At 36.4% G+C, this 24500-nt stretch overlaps 1 protein-coding gene across 2 annotated transcripts; it reads left to right on the forward strand.

Annotated features, from left to right (window-relative positions):
* Nucleotides 1-1232: 1232 nt before the first annotated feature.
* LOC111201944 (myrosinase-like) lies at nt 1233-17538 on the forward strand. 2 transcript variants are annotated; one of them, XM_048767919.1, is made up of 11 exons: nt 1233-1443; nt 1530-1590; nt 11817-11878; nt 11973-12048; nt 12144-12309; nt 12408-12663; nt 12761-12876; nt 12946-13166; nt 16727-16761; nt 16847-16961; nt 17073-17538. In XM_048767919.1, the coding sequence occupies exons 1-11, from the start codon at nt 1273-1275 to the stop codon at nt 17168-17170; spliced, it is 1377 nt and encodes a 458-aa protein (XP_048623876.1). In that variant the 5' UTR covers nt 1233-1272; the 3' UTR covers nt 17171-17538. The 2 variants fall into 2 exon arrangements, with proteins under 2 accessions (XP_048623876.1, XP_048623877.1); XM_048767920.1 differs by lacking the exons at nt 16727-16761; nt 16847-16961; nt 17073-17538 and adding an exon at nt 13286-13402 and having other exon boundaries at nt 1235-1443.
* The last annotated feature ends 6962 nt before the right edge of the window (nt 17539-24500 follow it).

A 24500-nucleotide genomic window follows, 5' to 3' on the forward strand; every position in this document is an offset into this window, starting at 1 on the left:
AGGGACATCTTCCTCAGAATCTACCGAGGAACATGTCCCTCGGTATATTCCGAGGAACATGTCCCTCGGTCTATTCCGAGGAAGATGTTCCTCGGTATATTCCGAACGTTTTTTTATAAACGGATCGATTGATGGATATATGTCCAAAAACGCATCGATCGATGAACTTCCGAGGAAATATCCCGACGAAGTTCTCCCTCGGTATATTCCGAGGAGATTTCCGACAAATTAGTGATCCTCGGCATTTCCTCGGAAATTTGTTTCCTCATAATTCCGTCGGAAAATTCCGAGGGATTTCCGAGGAAAGAAGAAATTCCGAGGAATTATTTCCGAGGACTTGTTTCGTCGGTATGTCGTCGGAATAATTCTGACGATTTTTTCCCTCAGTATCCTTGCTGTTTTGTTGTAGTGATGCTACTGAATAGATAACAACCATTGCTTCAGATATGTAGAAGAATTGTATTATTAGTGGATCTCAATGGTGATATATGCATGAGTAAGTGAACATTTTTATGTGTTTTTTAATTTTTATGGTTGACAATAGTTGTGTAATCTCACAACATATTTTTTCTGATAGGTGTGGAATGATTTATGGCATTGTTTCCTTGTTGGCATGATATGTAAAAACAATACTTGTCTAATTTTTTTTTTTTTGAAACACATACTCTTCTAAATAGATTACACTTTTAGCGTGGTTTCGATAGATTGTTGTTAGAAAATGTTTTTTTTTAAAGATCTTAGGAAATCTATTTTTTTAAAAAAAACTCTACCAAATCTCCTATCAAAATCCTTAAACTCCAAATAAATTTAGCTAAATTCCATCAAATCTGAAATCCTTAAAAAATTTCATATCCCTAGTCAAATAAGCCCTTTAATATATTTGAACGTATATTTAGTACCAAATGGTTATGTATTTAAAACATCCAACAGTTAATTCAACAAAATAAACTTAATTTACATCAATTTTTATCCCTTTCGTTCTTTGCTAAAATTTGATAATCTACTTACAAGTTTGTCATTTTACTCAGATAATAGTCCCTTGTTATTTACAAAACTAACTTTATGAAAATATAACGACCAATCACCATTCTGATACTGATTTAGCTAAAGTAACTGAGAGCCCACGGAATTCACCCCACCTAACCTCTCTTAAAATATCAAGATATTAAAGAAAAGAAAATGTATACGTGACTCTTCTTTACAAAGGCTATATAAACCCTAGACTGGCACAAGGTTCCATCCAACACAAACACATACATCTACTTATTAACCATGAAGCTTCATGGACTAGCCTTGATAGGTTATCTAATTGCTGTGGTGAGTTGCAAAGCTATTGAGGAATGCCAAGAGAACGAGCCATTCACATGTAGAAACACTGATCAGTTAAGCAGAAAAAATTTCCCAAAAGACTTCATATTCGGTGTTGCTTCTGCTGCTTACCAGGCATGTTACAAACCAACAATTTTTGACGTAGAAAACCATTTAAAATATTAAATCCAACGTTGCATGGTTGTTTCTTATTATTGTAGGTGGAAGGGGACAGAGGACGTGGTCTTAACGTTTGGGATGGCTTCACTCACCGATACCCAGGTATATCATCTACATGGTACATATATATACACTACAAGAAAACAGCAAAGATACTGAGGGAAAAAATCGTCGGAATTTCGTCGGAATAACGTTATTCCGACGACATACCGACGAAACAAGTCCTCGAAAATAATTCCTCGGAATTTCTTCTTTCCTCGGAAATCCCTCGGAATTTTCGACGGAATTCTGAGGAAACATATTTCCGAGGAAATTCCGAGGATCACTTGTTTGTCGGAAATCTCCTCGGAATATACCGAGGGAGAACTTCGTCGGGATATTTCCTCGGAGTACTCGATCGATCGATGCGTTTTTGGACGTATATCCATCGATCGATCCGTTTATAAAAAAACATTCGGAATATACCGAGGAACATCTTCCTCGGAATATTCCGAGGAAAATGTCTTTCGGTATATTCCGAGGAACATGTCCCTCGGTATATTCCGAGGAAAGGTGTCCCTCGGTATATTCCGAGGAATATATTCCTCGGTATATTCCTAACGTTTTTTTATAAACGGATCGATCGATGGATATAAGTCCAAAAACGCATCGATCGATCGAGTAAAAAATATAATTAATTTCATCGGAATGTAAAAAATATTAATTTTTTAAAAAAATAAAATTTTTGAAATTTAAATTCGAAAATATAAAATTAAAATTGAAATCATATTAATTAATATTCAAAGTTTCACAAATAAAAATAAAACATTCCGAGTTTTTGGAAAAAAAAAAACTACGGGTCTGGCACGTCCGGGAACACCTCGTTCGGGTACATCCTGTGCATCATCTCCATCATTTGCTGGTTCAGCCTCCTCTGTGCCTCATAGCCCGCCTGTTGAGCTGCCATCTGGGTCTCCAACAAAGATATGCAATCATCCTTGTCCTTCAACTGAGCCGTAAGTACTTCTGGATCAACAAAGGGCGGTGGTGCAGAAGTAGGAGGAACCGACCGGGTGCGACGACCCAAACCGACCAAACGTCCCTTCTTCTTTGGAACCGACTGAATAGAAAATAGCCAAATTTACAAATTTAAACCAAGAAATAAATGAATTGAACTTTAAAAAAAAAAAACTTACGGATTCAACGATTTCGTTGATTCGAAACCGGGAAAAGTTGGTCGAAGCCGTCGAAGCATCATCCTCGGTTTGAAGCTGAGACACTTCGTCTACCACCTGAGTTTGGACCAGGTCGACCACGTCCCTCACAAGACCATCATCAATCTGGCCGGTCTTCTTGTTGGTATACGCCCTCCTCATTAGGGCGAAATCATCAACCGGCTCGCCATCATTTTCTTCCGCCTTGAAAAAAAACATAAATTAAAGAAACATTAGAAATTTGAAGAAATGCACAATAAATTAAAATTGTGAAACTCAAATAATTGAAGAAAAAACGGTTGAACTTACTATGCGATCTCCCAGAGTGGCAATAGATTGAGCACCCAAGTTATGCTTGTAGATGCCCTTCCCTTTACGGTCGCTCCTGCGGTTGGTGGAGTTGGTGGAAGAAGTTTCTTTCGTCTCTTCCTTATCCCAATGCGCACACAACTCCTTCCAGACCGTGTCGTTCATCGACTTTGGGACCTTTTAATAAAAAAAAAATAGTTTATTAAATTAAAAAATAGTTTAATAAATTAAAAAATTATTTAATAAATTAAATCGAACCTTATTGATTTCCCACTTCTTCTTCCACTCGTGGATCTGCTTCCCATAGTTGTCCATAACTTTATGGACGAAGTGGTGATAGATAAAGAGCGTCTCATCGGAATTCCAGTTGAACTCTTGCTGAAAAAAACACAATTAGTAGAAAATTTATATTAAAGATTAAAAATATAAGTAAAAAATTAGAATACTTACCGCAAACTGACGAAACCACATAACCTGCTTGTCGGTTGGGAAGTGAGTGAAAGTCGGATGTCCCCTGTCGAGGGCCGAGTACATCATACGGTTGATACGGAGTGAGATACGGAAGATGGTCACGACCGGGCTGTTGAACCAACTCCGCAACACTCATCACTCCCGGAGGACCCGGAGGAGCAGGAGCGGATGCAGCAGCGGGAGGGAGAGGAGCAGGAGCGGGTGCAGCAGAGGGAGATGTATGGTTGGAGCTGTGGGGCGAAGGGGAATCCTGAAAATGGCTGGAATCCCGAGACTGGCTCCCCGTACCACCACGACCACGACGCTGTCGAGGCCGGATCTGATCATCATGAGACCTGTAAATTAAAAAACTATATTTAATAAATACAGAAATATATAAATCATTTTTTTTAAAAAAAGTCCCAAATAATTTAATCACAAAAAAAAGATTTACAGATATTAAAAATATTTAATAAATAAATAAAAATAGTTCTAATAAACAAAAAATAGTTTTAATAAATAAAAAATAGTTTAATAATTACAAAAAATAGTTTAAATAATATATATATATATTAAAAATATTTTTAAATCCCAAAAATAGTTTTTAATTAGAAAAAAAGTTTTATAGATATTAAAAAATGTTTTGTAAAATCCAAAAAATCGAATTTATATACAAAAAAGATTTTGTAAAATCCAAAAAATCGAATTTATATAGAAAAATCGTTTTGTAAAATACAAAAATTGATTTTATATACAAAAATCGATTTTATAAATACAAAAAACATAAAAAAATTATAAAAAAATTATAAATCAATTCAACAAAACAAATTATTCAACCAAATGACAATTCTAAACCTATTATACAACCAAATCACAATCCTAACCAATCACCCTAACAAAAATCTATCAAAACTACACAAAAACCTTACAAATAGAACCTAAGAGAGTGGTATAGGGTCCTTACATGATTTGTGTAAGAGAAGGGGGAGATCGCCAGAGATATCGTCGGATTTGAGGGGGAAATCGCTGGAGAGAAGAGACGAGTCGCGCAGAGGAAGAAGAGAGAAATGGGGAAGAAGAAGTGGCTCGTGGTTATAAAACCTAGGGTCCGACGGATATTATCCGTCGGAATTCTAATTTCAATTTTCGCAAAATATTTGCCCGGTAAAATGAAAATATGCCGAGGAAATTCCGACGGATAATAAAAAATCCGTCGGAATTTCCTCGGAATATTCCGAGGAAATACCGAGGAACTAGTGTTTGGGGTTTCAAAACATCAATTTGTTTTGCCGTATTTCATTTCTTATACAATTGTAATGCATACCATTGAGAATTCTTTGTATAGATGAGCATAAACCATGAAATAACAAATTTCAAAACTAATTGAAAGTATTCTCTTTACCGTTCATTAAAAGGTATAAGTGTTTCTCTTATGTTGTGGGATTTCGTTCATACAATCGGAAAAGTGTTAATTATACGGTTAGGAACAAATTTTTGACTTCATAATGAATGTAAGACACTTAATAAGGGTTATATAGGTGTTATTCAAACCGTAAAACGTTGTATTCGGTTTAAAACCCCTATTTCCTCTGAATTTCCTCGGATTATTCCGAGGGAATTCCGAGGAAACCCTATTCTTCCTCGGAATTCCTTCGGAAGATTCCAAGGAAATTCCGAGGAACTAGTGTTTGGGGTTTCAATACGTCAATTTTTGTTTCTAAACGGATCGATCGATGTATATATATCCAAAAACGCATCGATCGATCACTAAGATGGACGAAAGCCGTAACAATCTGATCGATCGATTAGATTATACCATCGATCGATCGAACAAAATCTCAAGCGTTCCTCAGAATTTCCTCGGAAAATCTCGTACGTTTTGTATAAACAGATCGATCGATGTATATATATCCAAAAACGCATCGATCGATCACTAAGGTGGACGAAAGCCGTAACAATGTGATCGATCGATTAGATTATACCATCGATCGATCGAACAAAATCTCAAGCGTTCCTCGGAATATCCTCGGAAAATCTCGTACGTTTTTTTATAAACGGATCGATTGATGCGTATTTGTACAAAAACGCATCGATCGATGCGTGTGCGAACAGAATTATAATGCAAAACCCGAACTTTTTGGATCAAAACCTCAGAACTCTCATCCCCTCCGATTTCCCCTATAATTCGACCCCCCCCCCTTTTTCTCTCTCTATAATCATCCGATTTGAACAATTTTGGGCTTTATTCCCCTTGATTTTTCGAGCTCTACCTGATTCCTACACTCGTTTTCACCCTAAGACAGGTATACTCCGCGAATCTCCACATTCTCAAATCGTGTTCTTGAGCAATTTTTTGGGTTTTGTGAATTTCTTATTTCCGTGTTGATTCCTTGATCAAATATGCATGAAACTGATGTTTAAACATAGAATAGAACACAATTGTCTGTGATCAACGAGTTTGGAACATGATTTGAGATGATTTAGGGATTGAGAATTTTTTTCAATTTGGTTTTTTTTATCACAACTCTCGCTTTTTTTATCAAAACATATACTGCATGCATACTAACTTGTTTCAAAGATTCTATTTTGTAGAGAATGAAGGGCACGAAAACATCAGCAAAGAAGAACACACAAGAAGAGGGTTCGTCTCAGCGAGAGAAGCAAAGGCAAAAGAAGTGGGATAAGTCTGATACCACCCACTACAACAACATGAAGAAGGTAGCCGTTCCGGCTACACAACTAGCATGTCCTGAGACGATGACAATATTGGGAATCAAATCAGACATTGAAGGGCTGTTCCAGAACATGGGTCTAGGCCAACTATGCAACCTCAACGAACCCACTTATCCGGAGTTGGTACGCCAGTTCATAGCATCCGCATACGTCAGCCATCCCGATGATAGCCATCAGGAAGGTTTTCTGGCATTCGTAGTGCAGAAAGTATACTTTGAGGTATCTTTCACAGACCTCTGCGGACTATTTGGATTGAGTGCAGGGGAGAGGACATCTGGTCTTTATTGGACTTCAGAGCTGTTGAACTTCTGGGAAACGATTGGCACAGGGGTTTATAGATCTTCTCAGGCAAAGGAGTCACTTATCCGGAGCCCAGCACTGAGATATGCCACACGCCTCATTGGCTCATTGCTATACGGGACAACCACAGCCGCATCAGTCACGCAATGGGAGTTGTGCCTCCTGTACCAAGGTGTGAGGCATTTGCTACCGGCATTTGGAAACTCTACATTCCCACCTGCTACTGCCTTCAACATGGGAGCGGTGCTGGCCGCAAACTTAGCAGGATACAAGGGGAAAGTAACCAAATCCAAGAGCAGTGCATGTGGATTTGGTGCAGTGATTACTCGGATCCTTACACATGTGGGTGTAGACTGCGAGAACCATCAGGTAGCACTGGACAGACCGAACAATATTGCTTGGAACTACCTGGATGTCAAAAATCTAGTAAGTAAGGAGTTCATAGCTGGTCCCCACTCGAGGATCCATCGGGATGGTCCTTACATCTACGTATTCCAGGACCGAGCAAAGAAAACACTCTACTGCCACCTGCCTCAGATCGGCCTGACTGCTCTACTTTCAGAGGCTGCAGTTGAGTTCCTACCCCCTGCTACCGCACTAGTAGACAAGCCATCCTTCTTCACGCCAAAATATCAGACCAAAGGCAAGGCCGTGGATGATGAAGAAGGAGAAGATGAGGCTGCACAAGCCATTCTAGATGATTCACAACCCTATCAGCTACTCCCATCAGACTCCAGCCAGTACAAGCTGCAAGAGCTTCCACCGAATTCAACTTCGCGCCAGCAACAACATTGGAGAGATCAGAGCATAAAGACAAACAACGACATGCTACACAAGATTTGGGCTGTCATTTCACGTATCAGGCCGTGTCGTTGCCAAAAGGATGATGTAGTTCATCGGGACAACTCTCCATCCAGCTCTGGTTCAGGTTCGAGTGTTACAGGTCTAAGAGACCCAAAGATGCAGGAACATCTGGAGCAGGAGACGAGGAGTAGGAGCTACGTTTTTTTTCGGTTAATTTTGAACTTAGTTTTGAACTTAGTTTTTTTTTTATTTTTTTTCTTAATTATGTGTTCGTATATCTTTTACATGGTTTCTTCGTTTTATTTGGTTGTGTTTTGAGTAGTTTTTAATTCGTATTCTGGTTTGCCTTGCTAGATAAACCAAATAACTAATATCCGAGGAAAGAGGTTATATCAAGTGTTCCTCGGAATTTCCTCGGTATTTCTTTAAAAAAAAAAAAAAATCAATGGTAGTCTGTTTCCGAGTCATCATCACCAGATGAATCTGAATCTGGATCTTGGTGAAACTCTCCAATCACTGGTTCATCCTCTACGTGAACGACGGCTTCCTCTCCGAAGTCGGTTAAATCGACTACAAGGCCAACTCTAGCTAAATCTTCTGCTGCACTTAAGTTGCCGGATGTGCTTGGTTGTAGTGGGTCTTCCAGCTCAGAACTTCCCTGAACTCGGCCTCTCGGGTTGAGTCTTGTAACAGTAACCCATGGATCATCTTTGTTCCTTACCCGGGGGTACTTGATATAACAAACCTGTAACATTTAGAAAAATTATAAATTAATACACATGATGATGAATCATTCTTAATAATTAACATTTAATTACCTGATCGGCCTGAGAAGCAAGAATGAAAGGATCATAATATTGCAGATTTCTCCTCGAATTTACTGATGTAACACCAAATGCATCTGTTCTCACACCTCGATCTGAAGTGTTGTCGTGCCAATCACAATAGAAAACAGTACAGCGCAATCCAACCATGTCCAAATACTTGATTTCCAAAATTTCATGTATGTGTCCGTAGTATACATCATCTCCTGATGCAGAACAAACGCCAGCATCATAAGTCGTACTCGAACGTCTCCTCTTCTGAGTTGTGAATGCATATCCTTGAGTACAAAATCTCGGATATGACTTCACAACAAAGTTTGGTCCAACGACCATCTCACGTATCCAATCGTCAAATGTTTCACCTCTGGACAAACCAACAGACACCTATTAATAGCACATATATATATGTTATATCAATAAATGTGAATTAGTATAAATATGTGATAAAATATATTTTAATTTGTTTAAAGCACTCACATAAGTAAACATTCATCCAGTAAATTCTCTCTGCTTCATTTCTTCTAGTTCGTCCTCTGTGGCGTACCTATACTCGAACCGCTTTTCTGCCATGAAAATCCTGTATATGATGACAATAATGTAATTAATTAAGATTTAAATTTCAACTTGTTAAAATAAAAATTTGTAAGCTAATTTATTTACCTCTCATATTGAAAAATGTCTTCGCAGTTGGTGAGCAAATATGTTTGCAAATGACTGTGCTCCTGCTCAGTAAGTCGACGGTCCTTTGGTTTTCTGCTAAGTCGTCCAAAGTCTGTGAAAATGTCTGGAACCGTAACATGATATGTTGCCCGTTCACCTCTATCTTCATGCCGAGCAGGTCTTCTGTTTTTGGTCTGAACTTCTGCTGGAAAGTAGTACTCGGCAAAGTTTGAATTTTCTTCATTGATCATCTGTGCGACTATAGAACCTTCCACCCTACTTAAATTTTTCACCATCTTCTTCAAATGGAACATATACCGCTCATACAGATACATCCATCTATACTGCACAGGACCACCAAGTTCCAATTCTCTTGCCAGGTGAATAACAAGATGCTCCATAACATCAAAAAATGAGGGAGGAAATATCTTCTCAAGGTTGCACTGAATCACGGCTATGTTAGTCTTCAAATTTTCAATACCTTCAAGAGTCACTGATCTCGTGCATAAATCGCGGAAGAAACCACTTAGCCCTGTAATTGCTTCATGAACATTTCGTGGTAATAGTTCCTTGAAGGCGAACGGAAGGAGGCGCTGCATCATTACATGGCAATCGTGGCTTTTCAAGCCAGTAAACTTTCCTTCCTTTCTGTCAATACAGTTACGCAAATTTGATGCGTAACCGTCTGGAAATTCCACATCGTTTGAAATCCAATCAAAGAACGCATCTTTTCCCTCTGCATCAAGTCGGTATATGGGAAAAGGAGCCCTACCATTCTCATCAACATGAAGTTCTGAACGAGCGCATATATCGACTAAATCCAGTCTTGACTTCAAATTATCCTTTGTTTTACCTTGAACATTAAGGATCGTGTTCATGAGATTGTCAAAAAAGTTCTTCTCAATATGCATGACATCTAAATTATGCCTTAGCAGATGATCCTCCCAGTATGGCAGATCCCAGAAAATACTTTTTTGTGCCAGTTATGTAGTTCTCCAACAGCATCTACCGGAAAACGCTCATGTCCACCGACGTCTGGCGTCCTTTCTGCACCAAAATCTCTTAGTTGTATCTTCAAATCTTTCCCACAAATTTCCGGAGGTGGACTGTCAAACACCCTCTTGTTCTTCGTAAACAAATTCCTACTCCTACGATATGGATGATCAGGTGGTAGGAATCTCCTGTGACAGTCAAACCAACACGTTTTCCTTCCGTGTTTTAGTTGGAAAGCATCAGTGTTATCTTGACAATATGGACATGATAGCCTTCCATGCGTTGTCCATCCAGACAACATACCATATGCTGGAAAATCACTTATTGTCCACATTAGTACTGTCCGCATTTGAAAGTTTTCTTTACACGAAACATCGTATGTTTCAGCACCTTGAGCCCATAGTTATTGCAACTCATATATTAGTGGCTGAAGAAACACATCAAGTGATCTCTTAGGATGCTCTGGTCCGGGAACGAGAATCGAGAGAAACAAAAACTCTCGTCGCAAGCACAAGTTTGGGGGTAGGTTGTATGGTGTAAGAATGACGGGCCATAGAGAATACTGTCTTCCACTTTTGCCAAACGGACTGAAACCATCAGTACATAATCCAAGGTAGACATTTCTTCTCTCATACGCAAAGTCGGGATACTTTGATTGGAAATGCTTCCACGCTTTTGCATCTGAAGGATGTCTGATCTCACCATCTGTTGAGTGCTCCGCATGCCATCTCATTGGTTGCGCTGTGCGTTCAGACAGATACAACCTCTGCAACCTTTCCGTCAAAGGTAAATACCACATCCTTTTATATGGCACTGGAACTCTTCCACTCGTATCTTTATAACGAGGCTTTCCACAAAATTTGCATGTAACCCGCTGTTCATCCGCCCTCCAATAAATCATGCAGTTGTCGCTGCATACATCTATTACCTGATACGATAAACCAAGACCAGCTACGAGTTTCTGAACCTCGTAGTATGAACCAGGAGCTACATTATCCTCGGGTAGAATACCTTTTACAAAATCAGCAATCGCATCCACACAGTCTTCAGCCAAATTATAATCTGTTTTAATGCCCATCAATCTTGTAGCAGATGATAAAGCTGAATGACCATCTCTGCAACCTTCGTACAATGGTTGCTTTCCAGCATCCAACATATCATAAAATCTCCTAGCTTGTGCATTGGGTAAATCTTCCCCTCTAAAATGATCATTTACCATCTGCTCAGTACCTACACCATAATCTACATCCGTTCTAATTGGTTCTTCTAATCTAACCGCTGGCTGAGGTTCGCTAGTACTACCATGTTCATAATCAGTTTCCCCATGATGATACCAAATTTTGTAACTTCGTGTAAACCCACTCAAATATAGATGAGTCCAAACATCCCACTCTTTAATAACCTTTCTATTTTTACAATTAGAGCAAGGACATCTTAACATACCTGTTTTTGCTTCCGGTTGTCGGTGAACTAACCCCATGAATTCGGTTATACCTCGTTGGTATTCTTCCGTAAGCAATCTCGTGTTCGGATCCAAATGAGGTCGATCGATCCAAGAACGAAAATAATTTGAAGAAGACATATTTTTTATGAATCAAATTCGTGTGTAAATAGAGTAAGAGGGAGGATGAAGATATGGAGTGAATGAAGAGGAAGAGGAGTGCTTGTATTTATAGTTTAAATCCTGCCGACAGACCGAGAAAATTCCGACGGAATTCCGACGCCAACGGCTAGTTCGTCAGAATTTCCTCGGAATTTGGTAAAATCCCCCAACGGCTCTCCAACGTCTATAATATTTCCTCGGAATTCATCGGTTTTTTCCGAGGAACACATATTTCCTCGGAATTTCCTCGGAATATTCCGACGGATTGATATTTCCTCGGAATTCCTTCGGTAAATTCCGAGGAAACAAAAATTTTGTGTTTCCTCAGAAATTTCTCGGGATATTCCGAGGATTTCATTTTCCGTCGGAATGTCCGTCAGAATATCGCTGTTTTCTTGTAGTGATATACATATGTCCACAACTCTTATCATTCTTAGTAATGTATCTGTTTACTATCAGAGAAGGGAGGATCCGATCTTGGGAATGGAGACACTACTTGTGAGTCATACAAGAGATGGCAGGTTAGTTCCTCACTGAGTCATAGACCAGATGGCAGGTTAATTCCTCATTTCCTCACTATGTATAATGATATCCGAGTGCGTATGTAAACTGCAGAAAGATATAGACATCATAGACGAACTCAATGCTACTGGCTACAGATTCTCATTTGCATGGTCAAGAATCATTCCAAGTATGAACACATAAACAATCTATTTATACAAAAATTTCTAGTAATTTGATTGTGATTGTTGGAAAATTAAATATATGACATGTATACATGAGCAGAAGGAAAGGTGAGTAGGGGAGTGAACAAAGGAGGTCTCGAATACTACCACAAACTCATAGATGGCCTCATCGCGAAGAATATAACCCCTTTTGTTACCCTCTTTCACTGGGACCTTCCTCAAACACTGCAAGACGAGTATGAAGGTTTCTTGAACCGCACCGTCATGTATGTCATTTGTGCCGCGTTCTTAGCATGGAAAATAAGAAGAAAAACATATATATAATTGATCTCATGTTAATGATTTGATTCTATGCTTTTCACAGAGATGACTTTAGAGATTATGCGGATCTATGTTTCAAGGAATTTGGTGGAAAGGTGAAGAACTGGATCACGATCAACCAGCTGTACACAGTGCCTACGAGAGGCTATGCAATCGGAACAGATGCACCCGGTCGATGTTCTCCGGAGGTTGATGAGAGATGTTACGGCGGAAATTCTTCAACAGAACCTTATATAGTTGCACATAACCAGCTTCTTGCTCATGCTGCGGCGGTCGATGTTTACAGGACAAAATATAAGGTGAGAGAGTATATGGGTTTGTGAATATATAGGTGTAGTCTTACGTATATATATGACTATATCTAATCATATCATTATGGTATGCCGTGACCAACAGTTCCAAAAAGGGAAGATCGGACCAGTGATGATAACCAGATGGTTTCTTCCATTTGATAAGACTGACCAAGCCAGCAGAGATGCAGCTAATAGGATGAAAGAATTCTTCTTGGGATGGTAACGTATATGTATGTATATATCAACAAAAAATGAAATGATTTTCTTATACGTATGTTCATCGATCAGGTTCATGGAGCCGCTAACAAAGGGTAGATACCCAGACATCATGAGGGAAATTGTGGGTAGTCGGCTTCCCAATTTCACGGAAGCAGAAGCGGAACTCGTTGCGGGTTCATATGATTTTCTTGGTCTCAACTACTACACCACTCAGTACGCCCAGCCAAAACCTAACCCAGTTACATGGGCAAATCACACTGCCATGATGGACCCAGGCGCAAAGCTCACATGTACCACTCTGTTTCCTCTTATAGTTACAACCTTTCTATATATATATGTTTCTAACTCTTTTTAATTAAAGTATATACTTTGTGAGTGACCACCAATTATTTCATCCTTGGGTTTACAGATAACAATTCCCGTGGTGAAAATATTGGTCCACTGGTATGTGCATGATCCTCCCCTGTTACTTCTCAATATTTTTTTCTTTCTTGTTTATGGGTATAATATGTATGCTTCCTTTTCTGTCCATGTCCAATGGGCATGTCCAAATGGACAAAGCAGTTTATTGGACATTATTGTTTTGAAGCCCAAATTGTACCAAGTCCAAATTGTCCAGACCAAATTGGACCATTCCAAATGGGCCTTCCGCAGAGCCCAAATAGATTTTCTGCTTTAACATGCTAAGTCCATAAAAACATAAGGTTCAGACGTTTTTACACATTAAGGTTCATATGTTTTACACATCCAAAGCATTGATAAGTTCATACATTAAGGTTCATACACCAATACACAATCCAAAGCATAATCCAAAGCATAAGTAAATACATAAGATATGAGAATAGCTTGTGAAGTTCTGATGGTCCTCTTCTTCTTTATCTTCTCAGCCTCTCGGTCTCCTATCATAATGAAACACAGAAGTTAATCAAGTTATCATCACACAAGCAGATACCACAAGCAAATACACATCACATCAGTTCAAGTAATCACAGACATGAAGTAACAACATTAATTATACCTTTAGGGTTTAGTTGAGTAGGGTCTTCTTCTTCTTTCCACTTCCTTCGGCTTCCTCATTGGCATCTTCCTTACCTTCCTCATCTAAATCGCATCCAGCTATCAAAAACAAGAAGTTCAATCAATAGTTTCACATATCAAAGCTCAATTATCAATTCAACAAACTCACCAATCACTTCAAAACCACGAAGCCAGTTTCTAGCGCAAATCAAAGCTTGGACATTTGAGGGAAGAAGGCGGCTCCTGTACTTGCTAAGAACCCGACTTCCCACATTGAAGGATGACTCAGACGACACTGTTGTTATTGGGATGCATAGAACATCACATGCCATTCGAGATAGCTCCCTAAACCGGTTTGAATTGTTCTTCCAATACTTGATGACATCTAACTTTTGATTTGCAACCATATCAAGCACAGGTTCACTCAGATACAAATCCAAAGCAGATTTCCTTGTTCCTGCTTGTTGAGAGAAGAACTCATAGAAGCCCTGCAGAGAAAGAGATTATTAAACCATCTATTTCTACTTCTTGTGATAACTTAAATACACACCTAAAGTATTGGTTTTAAATAACTTACCCCATAACCAGCTGGTAAAGCATCTACTTCTACTTCTTGTGAACTATGCGCACTAGTATTCTTCTTGTAATCTCCATACAGCTTCAACATCCTTTTGCATATGTAATCCATTCGGGATTTACAAGTTGTTGGATCTGAACTGTGGTAGCAGTACTCCAAAACCTTGAACTTTAGCCTAGGATCTAACACTGCTGCAATGGCTAAAATGTCGCTGTACTCTTCCCAGTACTTAACAAACTTCAACCTCATGGAAGCCACCATATCAGCAATCACCGTATCTTCATGGAACTCATTTGAACCCAACCAACTTTGAATTTTCCATACTTCCATGAAGTACAGATTCGCGGTAGGGTAAGAAGAGCCGGAAATGAGCCTTGTCATCTCATCAAACGGCTGTAACAAATCACAAATCAGCCTAGCTCTTAACCACTCAGACTATGTAGGTAAGCTCTTGTAACTTGCTTCGATTTCTGCAAGATTCTTAAACGCCTCTTTGTAGTGAAGAGCCCTAGACAGCATCAGATAGGTTGAGTTCCACCGCGTAGTGACATCCAAAACCAAACCGCCTTTCTTAACAATCCCAAGAGTCTCCACACAGCCTAGAAACAGCAACTCTCTAGACTCACTGACCTTGACATACTTAACGCTGTCTCTGATCTTCTCCAAGGCGTCACTTATCACCGATAATCCGTCTTGGACAATGAGATTCAGAATGTGAGCAGCACACCTGATGTGAAAGAAGTCTCCACTGCAGACTAAATCCTTTCTAAGTTTCCTCTTGAGAACTCCTTGCATGTTGTCATTAGAGGACGCATTGTCTACGGTTACTGTGAAGACCTTCTTCTGCAAACCCCATTCTTTAATCAGCTCCATTAGCTTCATGGCAATGGCCGGACCAGAATGGGGTGGAGGGAAAGCGCAAAAGGAGAGGATCTTAGCTCTAAGGTTCCACTCAGCGTCGACATAGTGGGCAGTAAGACAGAGATAACCTTCGATTGTTATTGCTCTCCATAGATCCGTCGTTAGACAGATCCTACCCGGAACTTCACTCAACACCTGCCTGAGCTTCATTTTCTCCCTCTCAAAGATCTTAAAAACATCTGAAACCGCCGTGTTACGACACCAGAACTCTATCGTCGGGTTGGCATAATGCAAAGCTTCTCGAACTCTTCTGTACTCAACAAAGGCGTAAGGTAGATCATGCTCGACAATAGCCACAGCAATCATTTCTCGAAACACCAACTGATCGATCTTAGGACATGTGTTATTAGGGGTTTTAGGGCAGGTTTTTGAGTGGCGAAGAAGGGTATTGGTTCCACTTTTATGTAAGTCTAGGATGTAGAAGTGGTTACAGTAGTTGCAGACACATTTAAATTTTCCATCAGGCATCCTATCTCCTTCTATAGTAAAAAGGTTCCAGCACTTAGAGTGTCTACGCTTGTGTTTACCTTTCACCTCGGCTGTACTCATCAGAGACTCGTCCACCACAGGATTGTTCTCATCCATTTCCTGTTCTGAATCCCCATTGTCACTCGCGTAGTCATCATCATTTTTCAAACCCAATGTATCCATCTGAAAGCAATCAAAAAAAAACATCAGAGAAACCCATCTCGCAAAACAAGCAAACAAACCCATCTCGCAAAACAAGCAAACAAACCCATCAGATTATATCAAGCAAACAAACCCATCTCACAAATCCAAAGCGTGAGACCAAAGACGGTCGACTTGAGAGAGAGAGATGAGATTTCCCCCAAATGTTGAAAAACCCTAGATTTTGAAAACTATTGGAAGCCAAGTCCAAATGGGAAAGCCCAATAATTTTGGGTTTAATTGGTTTTTATCCGGACAACTTTATTTTTTGGTCAAAAATGGTCAGTCCAATTGGATATGGACATGGTTTACTCATGGACACTAGGCCCATCTAACATCTCTAACCCAGACATCATGAGGGAAATTGTGGGTAGTCGGCTTCCCAATTTCACGGAAGCAGAAGCGGAACTCGTTGCGGGTTCATATGATTTTCTTGGTCTCAACTACTACACCACTCAGTACGCCCAGCCAAAACCTAACCCAGTTACATGGGCAAATCACACTGCCATGATGGACCCAGGCGCAAAGCTCACATGTACCACTCTGTTTCCTCTTATAGTTACAACCTTTCTATATATATATATATATATATATGTTTCTAACTCTTTTTAATTAAAGTATATACTTTGTGAGTGACCACCAATTATTTCATCCTTGGGTTTACAGATAACAATTCCCGTGGTGAAAATCTTGGTCCACTGGTATGTGCATGATCCTCCCCTGTTACTTCTCAATATTTTTTTCTTTCTTGTTTATGGGTATAATATGTATGCTTCCTTTTCTCAGTTCGTTAAAGACGAAAAAAACGGGAATGCCTATTACTACCCAAAAGGCATTTATTACGTTATGGACTACTTCAAAAACAAATACAATAACCCTTTGATCTATATCACTGAGAACGGTGACTACTACTCATCTCTTTTTCCATATTAAGTAAATGTGTGTTTCAAATAATGTACAGTTGAAAAAACAAAAATGTACAGTTGTTGATGTACCATGATGGTCTAATTAGGATTTAGTACTCCCGGTGAAGAAACCCGTTGTAAAGCTGTTGCTGATTCCAAGCGGATCGATTATCTCTGCAGTCACCTACATTTTTTTCTCTTTTGAGTTTGAGGTATGCATACATAAATGCATGGTCATCATCATGCTTAGGCTTTGAATGATTGTTCGTGTTTCCAGGGAGAAGGGTGTCAACATAAAAGGATACTTTGCATGGGCTCTTGGAGATAATTATGAATTCTGCAAAGGTTTTACCGTCAGATTCGGACTTAGTTACGTTAACTGGACAAACCTCGATGATAGAAATCTCAAAGAATCTGGCAAATGGTACCAAAGCTTTATTAACGGTACCACTAAGAACCCTGCCAAACAAGATTTCCGCCGCCCAAACCTCTCCCTCCGCAACCAGAAGAAGAACCTCGCAGATGCATGAAACACTTTATCCCACCTTCATGATCATCTTCATATCTCTACTACTTGCTTCATAATAAGGAGCTTGTTCTATATATATTGTACTAAATAAATATTCCAATAAAAGATGATCATTTACTAATGAATATTTTCGTTTGAGTTCAATCCCTTCTTACCGCTTCAATTACTTTTTACTTGGAATGATTAGGTTTTACAAATTATAAAACTTGGAATGTCAATTATTCATGTGAGATTCGTTAGAGCATGATTATCGGCAAAAACGCTTTTGGGGGTTCTTAAAAAAAATTCTCATTTAAAAAAAAAATTAAAAATGAACCAATCGCGGACCGCCACATGTCTGTGGAGCCCGCAAACAGTACAACAAACCCCTGTGAAACGTTTCTTATTTGGCGACATTGAAGCATAGTTTTTGAAAAAAGGTGGTGGGGTCCACGCGTAAGAACCCTCATTCCACCACCGATAATCATGCTCTTAGATTTAGATAAGACAGAATCTATGTGTAACTATATTATTATATTATTTTTTATTATGTTTTATTTATGTTATATTCCCAATGTAACGTAATATATTATATTACCATAAATATATTAATAAATTATTTTATTATGTTTTATTTTATTTGTTGATTTATAGAGTACTCTGTTTTATTTTGAAGTATAGTTTGTAATTTTCATATATTTTAAAATCGTTTTATTGTTTTTAAACATTGATAAGTTCTACTAAAAAGTTAAAATTTTGTACTATCAAATCATAATAATATTTTGTTATATTAGTTTCCTTTAAAAAAATCATTTTCTATTTTTCAAATTTTTTTTGTATATTATTCATAGAGCTTTTTAATACAGTTTTGTTCTTATTATGGCCACATGTTATGTATTTATCAACGTCATCAGCTTTTTCATTTTTACCGTCTGTTTGCTACATACAAAGTTATAGCCAGACAAAAAGATGTTAAATGTCACCAATTAAATCATGTCAAAATCATAGATATTTTTAATTGGCTATTGCACTAAATAACTATAAGAAAAAGTATAATTAGATAAATGGACATTGCACTGTTGATTTTCTATAATTCCAGTATTAACCCTATTCAAACTTGTAACTAGAGACAAACAATAGATCTGACACAACTTCTTTAATTCTCTTTCATGCACATTGGTGAATTAATGATTATATTTTTTGAAACAATAAGAAATATAATAGTCATTTGGCTGCAAAAACCCGAGAAATTATCTAACTCATCTCCAGATCTTTCCATTTTTAATCTCATTTTTTATTTCGACTGAACCAAGTTTTCTCTTCCATACCGATATGGATGATTTTTGATTTGCATACTTTCCAGAAGATTTAGTAGGAGAAACCAAAATCTCAATTCCAGATCTGCGAATGAGGACGAGATACAGTATCTGCGAGAATCATCTTTCGGTAAGATTGTTCTTATTACCAAAAACTCGTGTTTTCAGGTAGATTCGCAAGATTCTTACTATCTTGGTTTCTGTTCTTGCTTTAAACATGAAAAATATAGTTGTGGGGATCACTATCTCCGCCTTCACTCTCCTCTTCCTTGAGTACTCGGTGGCGTGTGTACTCACGCTACTCAATCTCTTCTTGATGCGCATGTTTGGCTCCATTCGTTTATTGGAAAGATCATAAAAGAGGAAGAAGTGTGGAGAGAAAGTACGCGGTGGTGTGTGTACTCACGCTACTCAATGTCAGCAAAACACTAAACTCTAAATCCTAATCTTTAAATCTTAAACCTTTGGGTAAACCATAAACCTATTTATCAAAGGGTTTAGTGTTTAGGATTAAAGGTTTGGTGTTTTTAATATTTAATATTTAGTGTTTATGATTTAGGATTTATCGAAGGGTTTAGGGTTTATTATTTAGGGTTTAGTGTTTTGCTAGCGGCACGTTAAAAATATTTTTTTAAAAAAATCATTTTTTTTTGTTTTCGCAACAACTACTATTTTTTATTTATTTTATCTTTCTTATTTTAAAAATATAATATAACTTAGCAAATATTTATTATTTTGTTTCCTTTTTCGAAGATATGGAATATGAAATAACAAAATACTATTGGTTGGTGAATATTTCTTTTTTTAGCAACGGTTGGTGAATATGGACCTCTTGCCAAGCCAAAAAGCCCAAAATCAGGTGAATGGTCACGGAAATCTCAAGATATGAGCAAAACCAGTCAAACCAATTCTACACGTGCCTTATTTGGAAGATTCGGATTTGGCATCAAGCCAAACTCAACTCTGGAGACAGACCATACGACTTTTCAGATTCAAGAAAAATTCTAAAAACATCATAGGAATCACCATACTGCAGCGGACCAGGCGGATCCCAATCCAACAAAAAAATCCATTTGATTTAGTAAAATGTGTCAAACCGATATTATTTAAGGAAGGTCTTTAAATCCTTCAAATTGGGTTGACCCAAACATATCTATAAAAGACAGGAGAGATATTAGACCATCCAGAAGCTATCCAAGTTTCCTACCATGAACTAGCATAGGGTTTTTGTACTTGAGTTGTCTGCGTTATTCACTATAGGAGTTCCAGTTATCATATGTTTGTGGTAAGGCTCTATTAAAGGCTGTTTAGTTTCAGGTAGTTTTGTTTGTTCTTGGTTGATGTTCTCGTTTTTCTTATTGCGTCCTACTTTCCTCTTTCTTGTTCATTTTGTTTAAGCTTCGCTCTGCTTTGGTTCCCGGATTGTCGGGCTTCGTTTCTCCTTCTTGGAGCTATGTCTCTGGAGATTTATAAAATCTGCCACTCTTGTATCCCAAAAATGTATTCCACGATTTATTTCACTAAGTATGAATGAATGAAGTTTCAAGTGAAAAAGAATATACTGAATTTCATATATAAATTTTCATGATTTATGTTCTAAAAAAAAAAATGATAATGTTTTCATTGAGTGGTTATAACATGGTAGAAATTGCATTAATAAAATATTGGCACAAATATTCCACTTAGCAAGTGAACAATGGTGAAATACGCCAATTCCCACGGTTAGATTTTTGTGTATTTGAATTTTGATAAGTAGAATATATAATGGCAAATAGTAAGAAATGAGAAGTATTATAAACTTTGGTTTGATAATTTGTATATCAAAATAAATGGTAAGTACTATAAAGCCTACAATTACGCATGGACCCATTTAACCGGAACCAAAATTTCGAACCGAACTGAAAATTAAGGTTCGGTTCGGGGTTGGATCCTATCAACTATACTAGTGGATCCTATTTCTCTAGAACCAAAAAGTGGAACTTAACTGAAATCGAACCGAGAACTAAATGAATATCCAAATTTCTATAATATAGTTTATCTATTAATAAATGTTAACTATATTTAGATTTAAAATAATAAAATAATATAAAAATTATTTATAAGTAGAAATACCCAAAAAATAGAATTACTAGGATATTTTTTTCCAAAATATTTAAAATTCTCTAAATTATCCGAATTTTTATCTGAAAATCCCAAAAATCTGATATTTCATCTGGAAATCTAGGTTTTTTTACTATTTAACCGATAAACCGGAATCGAATGGGATACGAAATTACCTCGTATATAAGCCGGTTCTCAATTTTGTTATCTGCAACCCAAAACTGAATAACCAAAACCAAAAACTGAAATAACCGAACTGAAACCTAATCGAAATTTCAAAATACCCAAGCAGATCCTAAACCTCTAGAACTGAAAAACATCTTTAACCGAACCGAGGACTGAATTCCCAAGGCTACCTGCAATGATAAAAATAATCTTTCTATCCATTAGATATTATTTGAGAGACATTACAACATTTTAGGTTGTCATATGTCATCTCCACAATGATTCTTAGAATCTTTAAAGAAATAGGTTCGTCCATCTAAATATAAAATAAGATTTTATTAAACTAATCCTAAATTAATTATTAATGTTCTTCATTTTTTCCTTATATAAAAATGGAGGATTTGCCAAATATGACTCACAACATGATTTTAAATGCAAACATATACCCAAACTTGAATCAAATGCAAAACTAACCTAAAAGTCTTGTGAAATTACAGCCAGCTCCTTGTGACCAAACAAAAACCAGAAGTCATTTTTACGAATATAGCCTCAGTAAGTCGTCTGAGACGCTGGAAGTCGTCTAGAAGACTTCCATGTAAGTCGTCTGGACGAACAGATCTGGGAAAAAACTGATTTCATAGTTTCAACCAGTGAGATAACTCGTTTGTCATACATAAGTCTTCTCCAAGCACACAGAATCTCAAAAAAAAGTGACCCACCAAAGAATTGTAAGCTTCAATGGCTCTATGAACCATAAAAATTTTAGAATCAAAATCTTGGATTTTTTTTGATGAATATGGAGAGAAAGTGAAAGAGATGTTGTTTTTATTTCATAAGAATTGAGAATGAAAGAGTGTAAATCAATTTTTAGGTGCATTAAGAGCTTCAAATTGGTTGTTCATGGTGGTTGGTGTATTGATGGCAATGACAATATTGTGAATACTTGAGTAAGATGAGGATAATAGAGTAAAATATACATTTTCACAAAAAAAAGAAAAAAAAGTGATGGTATTTTTCGTAAATAATTTGAACTTTGGGGGTGAAAGAGGCACGTCAAAGTTTCAAAAAAACAAGGGTTAATTTTGTGTTTGACTTTAAGTTTTGAGTCATATTTGCAAAAACCCCAATAAAAATTACGGAATTCATAATGTGGCTAATATATATAATATATATATATATGACAATAATGGTTTTGAACAATAAAGATTTAATAAAAATTAGTGTATCCCTCTATAATTTTTGTTTACTTTTAAATTATAAAAATTTATTAAACAGCCACATTAACTATATAATAAAAATTTCAGATTTTTGCATGTGATATTTTGAATTTTTTTAAATGACTATATTAATAAACATGGTTAAAGTCTCACATTAAAATTTTTGTGATCCATGGTTAAAAATTTCTTTTATGACAAGATATAAATTATTGCAAAATCATATAAGTAAAATGCTCATTTAATAAATATTAAAATTAATATATATATATATATATATATCGCTTAAATGAAACTATATACCATATAAAAATTCATAAAGATTTTAATTTCAAAATTTGCTTTGTTTTTTTTTCTTGATAAAAGCTTTAAAAAATATTGAAAACTTAATATTTAAATTTTAAAATTTGCATTCAATTTTTTTATAAAAACTTATAAATTACTTAACTATCAAACATAACCCAATGAAATTTTTGTTAATAGTGATTTAAAGTTTTTGTTATAAATACACAAATGATCAAAAATTCATATGAGTAAAAAACATCATTTAATAGATATCATTGTCATAAATTTTGCCAAAATCATAAAATCAAGTTTCACACCAAAACTTTAAATTGGATTTTTTTCATCAAAATGCTAAATCTCATTTTCCCACAGAAACGACAAATTCATGTTTTCCTGCCTAAACCGCAAAGTCTTGTTTTCTCGTCAAAACCATAAAATTGAATTTCCCGACAAAATCGCAAAGTCGTGTTTACCGCCAAAATCATAAAAGTGAGTTTTTCCGGCAAAACAGTAAAATTGAGTTTTCTGCCAAAACCGCAAAGTCATGTTTTCCCGCCAAAACCGTAAAATCAAGTTTTCCCGCCAAAACCGTAAAATTGAATTTTCCCGTCAAAACTGCAAAATCGTGTTTTCCCGCCAAAACCGAAATATTGTATTATTCGACCAAAACCAAACACCATAAAATCAAGTTTCTCGCCAAAACCGTAAATTTGAGTTTTCCTGCCAAAACAACAAAATTGAGTTTTCCCGCCAAAACTGCAAAACCGATTTTTTCCGTCAAAACTATAAAATTGAGTTTTCCCGCCAAAACCGTAAAATTGAGTTTTTCCGTCAAATTTTTTGTTTTCAGTCACAACCGCAATAACTTGTTTTCCTGCCAAAACCACAAAATCATGTTTTCTGGTAAAAACCGTAAAATGGAATTTACTGCCAAAACCGTAAATTTGAGTTTTCCCGCCAAAACCACAAAAATTGAATTTTCCCGCCAGAACCACAAATTTGAATTTTTCCGCCAAAACCACAAAATCTTGTTTTCCCGCCAAAACTGCAATATTGTATTTTTCGGCCAAAATCGTAATATTGTATTTTATCGTTAGGACCGTAAAATTGTATTTTCCACTAAAACAAAAAATCTCATTTTTTCGCCAAAATGTTAAATATTATTTATCATAAGTCTAAGTATTCTTTTTGTTTTCAGCCCCAAAATAATATTTTTACTTAGTAACCATTTAAGCTATAATATTATTGTTCATGGGTTAACCATTAAAAACCATTAACTCATTAACTTAAATGAGTTATGGATTGACCCAATCCATTTGTCAAATAGATTGGTTAAAACCATAACCCATAAAGCTTAAAACCATTTAGATATGGTTTGGTTCGGGTTGGTTTATCCATTTTGACACCCCTATAGAGAATATTAGTTGGATGTTATGATTTTAGGTTTTCTGATTTTTTTTATTATATTAATATTTCTGAAACTTATATTACTTTTAATTTTTACAAAATCATTTGTTTTTTTGAGTTTCATTTCAAAAAATTATACTTTAACATCTATGATTTTATCTTTTATAAAATTTGGAATAATATCATTTTGAGTACGGAATAGTTATTTTCAAAAGGGTATATTTGATCAAGAAAATTTGGGAAAATTACACAATTATTTTTGAGTTTAGAAAATTATATGAATTTTGAGTATATATTTTGGTAAGATTTTTAATATTTTTCTAAAAATATTTTGTTATAATTAAAATAAATATGAAATTTATAAAAAAAATATCTGTATATTTAGTATCTTTAATGAATTATTAATATTTAAAATTTTCTAATATCATATTTTGTATATATTACTTGAACTAAAGGTTAGAATATAATATTAGAATTTGTAAGTAATCATTTTTAGATAATATATGTTTAGAGTTTCAAAATAAATAAGAAAATAATATA

Source organism: Brassica napus, chromosome C9, assembly GCF_020379485.1.
Source record: "Brassica napus cultivar Da-Ae chromosome C9, Da-Ae, whole genome shotgun sequence".
Lineage (NCBI taxonomy): Eukaryota > Viridiplantae > Streptophyta > Magnoliopsida > Brassicales > Brassicaceae > Brassica > Brassica napus.

Coding starts and splice junctions, on each gene's coding strand:
- LOC111201944 (XM_048767919.1), top strand. CDS start 1,273: ATGAAGCTTCATGGACTAGCCTTGATAGGTTATCTAATTGCTGTGGTG. Junction 12,049..12,143: donor ATGGTCAAGAATCATTCCAA/GTATGAACACAT, acceptor ATACATGAGCAG/AAGGAAAGGTGAGTAGGGGA. Junction 12,877..12,945: donor AAAGAATTCTTCTTGGGATG/GTAACGTATATG, acceptor TTCATCGATCAG/GTTCATGGAGCCGCTAACAA.